The sequence below is a fragment of the Rhincodon typus genome, chromosome 18 (assembly GCF_021869965.1).
Source record: "Rhincodon typus isolate 14 chromosome 18, sRhiTyp1.1, whole genome shotgun sequence".
NCBI classification, from domain to species: Eukaryota; Metazoa; Chordata; class Chondrichthyes; order Orectolobiformes; family Rhincodontidae; genus Rhincodon; species Rhincodon typus.
The window spans coordinates 12,855,600-12,867,876 of record NC_063349.1 but is presented as its reverse complement, the minus strand read 5'-3'; the positions used below and the strand labels follow the sequence as shown (position 1 = coordinate 12,867,876).

General features: G+C 44.0%; 1 protein-coding gene across 10 annotated transcripts in view; it reads right to left on the bottom strand.

Moving 5' to 3' along the window:
* Window positions 1-12,277, bottom strand: part of pot1 (protection of telomeres 1 homolog) — a 297,679-nt gene that overhangs the window by 58,792 nt on the left and 226,610 nt on the right. For all 10 annotated transcript variants that reach the window (XM_048607978.1, XM_048607979.1, XM_048607982.1 and 7 more), the window contains one exon: window positions 1,169-1,324. In XM_048607978.1, the coding sequence (XP_048463935.1) occupies window positions 1,169-1,324 (156 nt within the window). The remainder of the gene's footprint in view (window positions 1-1,168; window positions 1,325-12,277) is intronic.

The window sequence follows — 12,277 nt, the reverse complement described above, 5'->3', positions numbered from 1 at the left end:
TTCTGCTGCTATGGCCCGTCGTGTGATCCTGCCTTTGGCCCCTTTTCTGGAGCTGGTAAAACTGAACTCAGCAAACACCACAGCAATCATCTCTCCTGCTGGCTTGCTGGTAATTTAGATGAAATCACATGATATCTGGTAACTATCGTTTTGAACTCAATGTTAAAAATGACTTTCCAACTTTGAGAAATATCATTTCCTACACTTTGGACACCACCCTTTCCTTTCCCTTCAGATCAGCAATAGGGCTTCCCTTGTCCTCACTTTCTACCCCACAAGCCTCGACATTCAAAAGGGTCAGCCTCCACTGTTTCTATCACCTCCACCAGGATGCCACCACCAAACACATCTTCACCTCCCCTCCACTGTCAGCTTCCCACCTGGACCATGCCCTCTATCAGACCCTGGTCCACTTGTCCTGATACCTTGCCCCACCTCTACGCATCTTCCCGTACAATTGCAGAAGGTGTAACACTGCCCTTTTATCTCTTCCTCCTTTCAATGACCCCATTAGCACCTATTTTGCATCTATATCCTTCCTCTATGACCATTAGCACTCCCTTTATCTTGTGTTCTCAGCACCTCCACAATTTGTTCCTCTCGTTCCTCCTCCTTCTTCGTCAACAGCATGAAAACCATCATTTTCCAGCTCCGTTCCATTCTGAAAGAACAGTCACAGCAGACTTGAAAAATTAACTTTGCATCTTTCTTCCTGGATGCAGTCAGATCTGCTGGCTCTCTGTTTTGGTTAAACAGGGATCGAACTGTCTGGTGGAAACAGAGTGTTCTGGCCAAACGCTGGACAGAAAGGATCTCCAAAATGCTCTATTGCTGATCATGAAGGAACAAAACTACAAACAAACGCAGCCAAAGACTTTCACATTCAGGGAATTGGCAAGCTCTGCTGAAGAACAAAACTGACCCACAGCCAAATAAATGTTCTCATATAATGACAGGGCAAGGAAAATACAAGCTTCTTTCCCAATCAAACACTAAACTAAACTACCCTCAAGCAGATTTACCTGGACTATCCAGAGAACAGCAGGGAAAGATATTGAATTTATTTTGTGATTCAGTCCCCAGACTGCGTGTCATTATCTGAACATCTCAATGAGTCTCTCCAATCAGTACCAATCAGCGATTGAGGCAGTTTGCTCAGACACAGTACCTTGAGGGAGTTTGCAGCTCCAATGTGGTTATCGTAAACCAACACATCCACAGTCAGCTTGCACAGTCGATGGATATCAGCAGGATCTCCCTCCAGGGTATTCTCATCCACAGGTACCTGCCACAATGGGTGAGGGTATTTGGTTCCATCCCAAACCTGTTCAGAACATCAGTTTCATTTGTCACCATTGAAATATTTAATACGTTCACCCGACGTTTAACATTCCTTCGCTTGGATTAATTATGCCGAGTAACATTGTGTGTAAAACCAGTCTTACCTGTCACACTCTGAATTCCCAACGAAAAATGCGGCATTTGTATAGCACCTTCTTATAATACAAAGTCACAAGGCATTTCATAAAACGACAGATGACACAAACTGAGACACAGAGATCAAGGTGAGCTGCTTAAAAGCTTGGACTTTCAGATACGTTTTAAGGGGTGTCTTAAGAGAAGGAAGGAGAGTGTTTTAGGGAGAGAAATCTGATTATAGACTGGTTAGCAAGGTTAGATCACAGAACCTGGGGGAAGCTAGCCAACTGGATACAAAACTGGCTCGAAGGTAGGAAACAGCAGGTGGTGGTGGAGGGTTGTTTTTCAGGCTGGACGCCCGTGACCAGTGGTGTGCCACAAAGATCAGTGCAGGGTCCACTGCTCTTTTCAATCCATACTAATGCTTTGGACGTGAATATCGGAGGTATGATAAGTAAGTTTGCAGGTGACATCAAAACTAGTGGTGTAGTGGACTGTGAAGTAGTACAATGGGACCTTGATCAGATGGGCCAATGGGCCCAGGAATGGCAGATGAAGTTTAATTTAGATAAATTGAGGTGTTGCATCTTGGTAAGGCAAACCAGGGCAGGACTTGTACACTTAACGGTAGAGCTCTGGGGAGCGTTGCTGAACAGAGACCAAGAGGTGCAGGCGAATGTTGCCTTGAAAGTGGATTCTCAGGTAAACCGGCTAGTGAAAACAGCACTTGCACACCTGCCTTCATTGGTCAGTGCACTGAGTATAGGAGTTGGGATGTCATATTGTGGCTATACAGGACATTGTTGAGGCCACTTCTAGAATCCTGTGTTTAATTCTGGTCTCCCTGCTTCAGTAAAGATGTTGTTAAACTTGAAAGGACTCAGAGTAGATTTACAAAGATGTTGCTGGAGTTGGAGGGTTTGAGCTAGAGGGAGAGGCTGAATAGACTGGGGTTATTTTCCCTGGAGCATCAGAGGCTGAGGGGTGACGTTACAGAGGTTTTACAAACCATGAGGGGCATGGAAAAGATGAATAGCTAGGGTCATTTTCCCAGGGTAGGGAAGACCAAAACTAGAGGGCATAGGTTTAAGATGTGAGGGGAAAGATATAAAAGGGACCCGAGGGGCAACTTTTTCATGTAGAGGGTGGTGCGTGTATGGAATGAGCTGCTAGAAGAAGTGGTGGAGGCTGGTACAACTACAGCTTGTAAAAGGCATCTGGATGGGTGTATGAATAGGAAGGGTTTAAAAGGGATATGGGCCAAATGCTGGCAAATGGGACCAGATCAGTTTAGGATATCTGGTTGGCATGAACACGTTGGACCAAAGGGTTTGTTTCCATGCTGTACAGCTCGATGACCCCATAAATCCAGAATTTCCGGGTTAGACAGCAAAATGCAAAATCACCAATGCTGGGCCATGGAATACTGGGTGATGCTCATGAGATGAGAATAAGGCGGCTGCAGATATGAGAGGGTCCTGAGGCTGTCAAAGATGACAGAGATAGGATGCGGTGAAACCAAGCAGGGAAATAAGCATTTTCAAACAAACACTGCTGAACTTTGAGCCAATATAGATGAGCAAGTACAGGGAGAATAGGTGAAAGGGATTTAGTGAGAGTTAGTACCTGGCCAGCAGAGATCTGGTGGAGTTCTCGTACAGCAAAGATATTTATTCCTTACTTCAAGCTTTTGGACCACACAATCAATTTTTAAAAAAATAAGATCCTTTATCAGATGGATTGTCTATCATCATAAGAACCACACCACCTTCTACACAGAACACGTAGGTGAAGATTCTCCTGAATAATTTTGTTGAAGTGTGCTTTAAGAAGTGGTACACTCCGCATTTTTTAAACATTCCTTCACGGGCATTGGGGGCAAGGCTGGCATTTGGTGTCCTTGTGAAACTACCCTTGAGATCTTGGTGGTGACTGACCTTCTGAGGACATGCTCAGTGCCGTTAAGGAGGGATTTCTGGGATTTTGATTGGGAGACGAGGAAGGACAACAACTTACATCCAAGTCATGCTAGGTTGAACCAGCACTTGGTGCATCTAAAAGTCGATTGCAATGGGCGTACAAATCATAGCTGTAAACAATCCATGTACGCTTTAAGTGTTGAACATTAGCTTGTGGTAGAAGAGCTCCTAACAGCTACCAAATACATTGTCACCATTAGGACCATTTTACAACCATTTGGAAGTTTATTTTCGACAGCACTACAAAAAACAATTTAAAGGTGAGAATGCATAACAGAATTAGTATAGTGCAGAAGGTGAACCAATTGGCCAATTATGTCTGCAGTGACTCTGAGTGTTTTAACTTAGTGCCAATCTCCTGTCTTTTCTCCACAAAACTGCACACTGACTATTTATATAATCACAGCTAATACCCTCTTGAATGCCCTAATTGAACCTATCTCCATCAAGTATCCAGACAGTGCAGTCCATAACCTAACTACTTGCCAAGTGAAAACATTTCTGTCTCACCTCGCATGTTTCTTTTGCAAAAAAAAAAACTTTAAACCCATTTACTCTGCTTTTTGATCTGTTTACAAATATAGAGCACAAGAATAGGCCCTTCGTTCCACCATGTCTGTGCTGACCGCGATATCATTCTAAACTAATCCTATCTGCTTCTACATGGCCCGTCTCCCTCTATCCCCTGCCTATTCATGTGCCTGTTTAAGTCCCTTTTAAACTTTACTAATGTATCTGCTTCTACCACTTCCCCTGGCAGCGCATTCCAACACCTGACACTCTCTGGATAAAATAATTGCCTCACACATCTCTCTTAAACTTCCTGCCTCTCGCCTTAAGCCTATGCCTCCTGGTATTTGACATTTCCACGGTGGGAAAACGACCAACTATCGATGCCTCTCATCATTTTATATATTTCTATCAGGTCATCCGACATGCCAGTGAAAACAATCAAAGTTTGTCTAACCTCTCCTTATAGGTAATACACTTCAATTCAGGCAACATCCTGGTAAACCTCTTTTGCAGCCTCTCCAAAGCCTCCACAACCTTCCTACAGCGTGGCAGTACTCCAAATGTGACCTAACTAAAGTTTTATACAGCTGCAATATGATTTGTCATTTTTTATGGAATTATATCCCATAATCCTTCTGTATGTCAATACTTCAAAGGGTCCTGCCATTAACTGTACATTTTCCTCTCACATTTGACTTCCCAAAATGCATCAGCTCACACTTATCCGGATTAAACTTATCCTGCCAGTTCGCCGCTCAACTTTCCAACTGATCTATGTCCTGCTGAATCGTTCGACAACCTTCCTCACTATCCTTCACCTTCCTCCAAATCATTTATATTTTACCAACAACAAACGTTCCAGCACTGATCCTTGTGGAACACCACTGGTAACAGATCTCCAGTCAGAAAAACACACCTGCACAACTACCTCTCTCTTCTATGACATTGCCAATTTTGTATCCAATTTGCCAACTTATCACAGATCCCACGTGACTTAATCTTCTGGACCAGCTTACCATGAGGAACCTTGTCAAATGCTTGACTAAAGTCCACGTAGACAACATACACTGCCCTACTCGCACTTTTTTCATTTGTGAGACAAGACCTCATCTGCATAAAGTCATGCTGACTATCCTTATTAAGTCTATTCTTTTCCAAAGATGAGTAAATCCAGTCCCTAAGAATCTTCTCCAATAATTTCCTGACCACTGATGTAAGGTTCATTTGTCTATATTTTACTGGATTATCCTGTTGCCCTTATTAAATAAAGAAACAACATTGGCAGGAACAATTGTTCTGTATTAACTCAGCTCAAACTCCTCATGATTTTGGAAACTTTCATCAAATCTCCTATTTGTTTTCCTTGGAGAAGACTATCTTCTCCAATCTATCTCTATAACTGACACGTCTCATTCCGGGTCCATTCTCATAAAACTCGTCTGCACTCTCTCTAATGCATTTGCACCTTTCCTACAATATGGTGCTCACAACTGTACGCAACACTTCAGCTGAGGTATAACTACAGTCCTCGATAAATTCATTATAACTTGCCTGATCTGGTTACCTATGGACTTATAAATGGGACCTGGAATACTGCATGCTTTGTTAACAGCTCTCCCTACCTGTCCTGCCATCTTTAATAACCTAATCCTAGCTCCCTCTGCTCCTGCATACCATTTAGAACAGTACCCTTATTTTGTTGATTCTCCATGTTCTTTGTACCAAAGTGCATCATCTCACATTTCCCTACGCTGAACCTCATCTGCCATCTATCTACCAATTTGTCAATGCCTTTTTCAAGTTCTACACTGTCCTTTCCACCATTTACAATTCTGTCAAATATTGTGTTGTCTGCAAACTTTTAAACTGTCCACTGAGGTCTAGATCACTTAGTTATATCAGAAAAAACAGGCTCCTAATAAAGACCTCTGGGAACTTCCACTCATAAAAAGTTCTTCCAGAATGAAAAGTACCCATTAACTATTTCTCTCTGTTCCCTATTTCCTCAACCAATTTAGTATCAATGTTGTTGTTGTCCCTTTCATTCCACAACTATAACTTGCCTCATAGGTCTGTTACATGGCAATATACTGAACCACTTTGAGAAGTGTACCACATCAGCAGCTTTACCCTCATCAACCTCTCTGCTGCCTTTTCAAAAAACTCCAGCAAGTTGGTCAGACATGATTTTCCCTTAACAAGTCCATGCTGACTTTTCTAAATAAACCACACTTTTCCATGTGACTGTTAATTGTCTGTATAATAAATAGATGACTGTACGATACCACTTGCTTATCGGCTTTAAACTCTTCTTGTGATTTGAGTTCTCTTCTCTCACCATGGTCTGGGGCAGCATTTACTTTAGATAAAGACAGGTACAGAGTATGTATTTAACTCCTCAGCTTTGCCTCTTACCTCTCCGTGTGAATCCCTTTCTTCGGTCCCTGATCAGCCCGACTCATCCTTTTACTACTATTTTAGTACAATGCGTTTTATAGGAACTTTTGAGATTGCACTTCATGGTAGCTGTCAACCTTGATTTCAGAATACCTTTTTGCTTCTTGTAATTGCTTTACCACCTCTCTACTGAACCTGTTGGAATTAGCCTGGGTCTCCATTGTATTTACTACTTGGAGCCTGTCATAGAAACTAGGAGGATGAGTAAGCCATCTGGCCCTTTAAGCCAGTCAATATGATCACGGTTGATCCATACCATCCAATGCCATATTCCTGCTTTCAGCCTGTACTCCTTGATGTCTTTAAAATCTTAAAATATATCTAACACCTCCTTGAATCCATCAACTTTTGTGATAGAGAATTCCACAGGTTCACTATCCTTTAGTGAAGAAATGTTTCCTCATCTCAGTCCTAAATGATCAACCCTATATCCCGTTACTGTGCTTTCAAGCCACATATTTATCAGTCTTACTTGATTTCTGTACTCTTTTGAACTTGATTCTGGGAGTAACCCGGAAATTGCTACTATAGAGGTCCCGCTTGCTACACTTCTACTCAGTTCCCGAGATTCTGATTGCAGGACCACATTCCCCTCCCAAGCAATGTCGTCACTATCAACATGGACTACATCCTCTAGCTGCTCACACTCCCACAGAACAAATATCCTGCAGCCTTTATGTGACATCCTTGACCTCAGCACCGACGAGGTAACAAATCAACTTGGAGCCATGTCGATGGGCACGGAAACAACTGTCTTTTCCTCTAAAACATCCTCTAATAGTGTGGCCTTTTCACTCTTCCTCTGCCCCTCGTGTATAGCTGTGTTGCCAAAGTTTAGCTCTTGCAAGTCCCATCAGCTTTCAAAGTACCTTCCCCCCCCACCCCACTCCAGCTCCCTCAGTTTATAATGAAGAATGGCGAGTAAGTGCATTCTTTAATATGTAGATTATCCAGGATGTAGATATTTTGGAATTTAGCTGTTCAGAGATGTTATTACGCACTTCTGGAGAAGGTGGGACTCGAACCCAGGTCTCCTGGCTCGTAGGTAAGGATATTGCCACTGTGCCACAGCAGCCCTAAATGAGAAGCTTGGTTCCAGCTGCTAATTCAATTATTGATTTTTCTGAAAGGACACTGGTATTTTATTTGTTGATCCAGGAGCAAAGCAAATAGGTACAGGAATGATGTTAATTACTGGAAAGCATCAAGGATAAACTCATCACATTTTAAATGTCTTAACCGTTACAGGACCATGAGATAATGCATTTTAATTACTGATTGTTCCAAACGTTAACAAATCCTGCCTAATAGATGTATTTCAGTCAATTGACTGAGACACAATTATCTTCTATATTCATGTCTTTGAATTTGATTTATTGGTCACACTTGATTCAGAGAGCTTTGAACTGAACTATATACAACAAACTTTTCTCGATAGAGTAATCGATCCTGCAGTCTGACAAGGCTGCTTCTGGTCTAAAGACATCTATAGAACTTAGCACTGGAAAGCTTGCAATGCAAATTCTTAGAACAATGCATTTGAAAACACCTCTCCTGCTAAATTTAACCACGTTTCTCTAGTTCAGCTTCAGGAATAGATAATTGGATTCGAGATTTGTGCTAGCAACAGTAGTAAACCTGACAATGCTCGCTGCCTTTACTGCTCTGAAGTTGACAGTAATCTCTTGGAGCTGCATACGTCACATTAACTGCGTAAATAGAGAAGCTCTTTTTAGCAATTTTTCACTTCCCATCGGGTGCACTGCTGAAGATCCCACCCCGCCCCCTCCCAACCCCCCCAACCAACTAAACCTGCACTCAATTAGAAATCTCCGAATTTACCAGAATTTGACTCTCGAAAACATTTTTAAAAATTTTGAAAAATAAAATCCTTGATAAAGTTTCTTCTTTTTGAGCAAAGTGTTCCAATGGCTTACCAGTTTCACTTTTATTGTTAAGTGGACTTAATCACCCTGCAAAATTAATATAATATTTGGAAAATGGTAACAAATAATATTTAAACTTCTATTCTCATCTGAAGTTAACTTCCCATATATTTATTTTGTTCTTTGCAAAAATCTTCAATAAAAGTGAAAAGTGTAACACATTTTATTTTGTGGTTTGCTGTCAGTGAGAATATGTCAATGTGAGTATCTGCTTACCATTATTTCCAACGGCACTATTCCTGGAAGTCTGGAGAATAGTCTTCCAGAACTAGCAGTGCCCCAAGTACAGCAAGACTCAAAATCTCTGGACTTGGGCTAATAAGTGGAAAGGAACATTCACATCTCAAGTGCCGAGCAATGACCATTTCCAACAGGGGAGAATTTAACTGTTGCCCCCATTCAATGTTCTTGGCTCCGCCCTCTGCAACTGGATCCTCAGCTTCTTAACCCACAGACCACAATCAGTGAAGATAGACAACAGCACCTCCTCCATGATCATCCTTAACACAGGAAGGAGAGAGAATGCTTGGCATCATGGTGCAAAGATAACAAAGTCTCCCTCGATGTCAGCAAAACTAAAGAGCTGATCATCCACTTCAGGAATAAAGGAGGAGGATGTGCCCGTATCTACATCAATGGGGCTGAGGTGGACTGGGTCGAGAGCATCAGATTCCTCGGAGTGACGATAACCAACAATCTGGTTGGGACCTCCGACGTACATGTGATGGTCAAGAGGACACAACAACACCTCTTTTGCCTCAGGAGGCTAAGAACATTCAGCATGTCCATTAGGACCCCACCAACTTTTACAGATGCACCATAGAAAGCATTCTATGTGGGTGCATAACTGCCTAGTATAGCAACTGCTCTGCCAAGGACCATAAGAAACTATAGAAAGTTGTGAACATCGCCCAAGCCAAACTTCTATTCGTACCCCACCTACACTTCTCGTTGCTGTGGAAAGGCAGTCAATGTCGTCAAAGACCCCTCCCACCCTGATTATAATCTCTTCCAACCTCTTCCGTCAGGCAGAAGACACAGAAGTTTGAACACATGCACCAACAGGTTCAAGCACAGCTTCTTCCCAGCACTTTTAGACTGCTGAATGGGCCTTTCTAGTCATAGAATGTCATAGAATCCCTATAGTGTGGAAACAGGCCCTTTGGCCTAACAAGTCCACAGTGATCCTCAGAGCAGCCCGCACAGACCAACCCCCTATAACCCACCTAATCTACACATCCCTGAACACTATGGACAATTTCCCATGACCAATTCACCAAGCCTGTACATCTTTGGACTGTGGGAGGAAACTAGAGTACCTGGAGGAAACCCACGCAGACACGGAGAGAATGTGCAAACTCCACACAGGCAGTCACCCAAGGGTGGAGTTGAACCGGGTCCCTGGCGCTGTGAGGCAGCAGTGCTAACCACTGAGCCACCGTGCTGCCCCTCTAATTTCAAATCTAATGTTGATCTTGCTTTGTGAACCTCCTATGCAGCTGTATTCTTGTATGCCTCACTCTGTCTAAACACTCGCGATCTTTATGTTCTTGTGTCTTATGTCTTTATGTCTTTAGCTCTATTTTTGCAGCAGCAGCGGGAGCAGTGAGAGCGAGGACCAGGGGGCTGCCGGGAAGGTAAGTTAATCCTTTAAAAGCTTACCTCGTGAATATGCAGAGCGCACGCTGAGCAGGAGCGGACACGGGACAGCTGAGTAAGTGAGATAATATATTTGGGCGGTTGCTTTACCCGAAACACTACTTAGGTAGTGTCTCCCACCCATCCTCCTCCTCTAACCAAAAAAAAAGGTTCTGAGCGCCGATTTGGTAAGGTTACTAGTTTTTTTTTCTCAGAATTCAGAACAGTGGGAATGGATGTTAGGGCAGTTGCATGCTCCTCCTGTAGAATGTGGGAGGGAAGGGTCACCACTAGTGTCCCCACTGACTTCATCTGCGGGAAGTGCACCCAACTCCAGCTCCTCGGAAACCGTGTTAGGGAACTGGAGCTGGAGCTGGATGAACTTCGGATCATTCGGGAGGCTGAGGGGGTAATTGAGAGGAGTTACGGGGAGGTAGTCACACCTCAGGTACAGGAAAAAAGTAGATGGGTTACAGTCAGGGGACGGAAAGGGAACAGGCAGACAGTGCAGGGATCCCCTGTGGCCATTCCCCTCAAAAACAAGTATACCGTTTTGGATACTGTTGGGGGGAAGGACTTACCAGGGGTAAGCCATGGGGTACAGGTCTCTGGCACAGAGTCTGTCCCTGTTGCTCAGAAGGGAAGGGGGGAGAGGAGGAGAACATCAGTCATTGGGGACTCCATAGTTAGGGGGACAGATAGGAGATTCTGTGGGAACGAGAGAGACTCGCGGTTGGTGTGTTGCCTCCCAGGTGCCAGGGTCCGTGATGTCTCGGATCGTGTTTTCGGGATCCTTCAGGGGGAGGGGGAGCAGCCCCAAGTCGTGGTCCACATAGGCACCAACGACATAGGTAGGAAAAGGGATGGGGACGTAAGGCAGAAATTCAAGGAGCTAGGGTGGAAGCTTAGAGCTAGAACAAACAGAGTTGTTATCTCTGGTTTGTTACCCGTGCCACGTGCTAGTGAGGCAAGGAATAGGGAGAGAGAGCAGTTGAACACGTGGCTACAGGGATGGTGCAGGAGGGAGGGATTCAGATACCTAGATAATTGGGGCTCATTCTGGGGTAGGTGGGACCTCTACAAACGGGATGGTCTACACCTGAACCAGAGGGGTACCAATATCCTGGGGGGGAAATTTGCTAATGTTCTTCGGGAGAGTTTAAACTAATTCAGCAGGGGGATGGGAACCTGAATTGTAGCTCCAGTGTACAGAAGGTTGAGAGTAGTGAGGTCATGAATTAGGTTTCAAGGTCGCAGGAGTGTACCGGCAGGCAGGAAGGTGGTTTGAAGTGTGTCTACTTCAATGCCAGGAGCATCCGGAATAAGGTGGGTGAACTTGCAGCATGGGTTGGTACCTGGGACTTCGATGTTGTGGCCATTTCGGAGACATGGATAGAGCAGGGACAGGAATGGTTGTTGCAGGTTCCGGGGTTTAGCTGTTTCAGTAAGATCAGGGAAGGTGGTAAAAGAGGGGGAGGTGTGGCATTGTTAGTCAAGGACAGTATTACGGTGGCAGAAAGGACGTTTAATGAAGACTTGTCTACTGAGGTAGTATGGGCTGAGGTTAGAAACAGGAAAGGAGAGGTCACCCTGTTCGGAGTTTACTATTGGCCTCTGAAAAGTTCCAGAGATGCAGAGGAAAGGATTGCAAAGATGATTCTGGATAGGAGCGAAAGTAACAGGGTAGTTGTTATGGGGAACTTTAACTTTCCAAATATTGACTGGAAACGCTATAGTTCGAGTACTTTAGATGGGTCAGTTTTTGTCCAATGTGTGCAGGAGGGTTTCCTGACACAGTATGTAGATAGGCCAACAAGAGGCGAGGCCACATTGGATTTGGTACTGGGTAATGAACCAGGCCAGGTGTTAGATTTGGAGGTAGGTGAGCACTTTGGTGATAGTGACCACAATTCGGTTACGTTTACTTTAGCGATGGAAAGGGATCGGTATATACCGCAGGGCAAGAGTTATAGCTGGGGGAAAGGCAATTATGAGGCGATTAGGCAAGATTTAGGATGCATAGGATGGAGAAGGAAACTGCAGGGGCTGGGCACAATTGAAACGTGGAGCTTGTTCAAGGGACAGCTACTGCGTGTCCTTGATAAGTATGTACCTGTCAGGCAGGGAGGAAGTGGTCGAGCGAGAGAAACGTGGTTTACTAAAGAATTTGAATCTCTTGTCAAGAGGAAGGAGGCTTATGTAAAGATGAGGCGTGAAGGCTCAGTTAGGGCGCTTGAGAGTTACAAGTTAGCCAGGAAGGACCTAAAGAGAGAGCTAAGAAGAGCCAGGAGGGGACATGAGAAGTCTCTAGCAGGTAGGATCAAG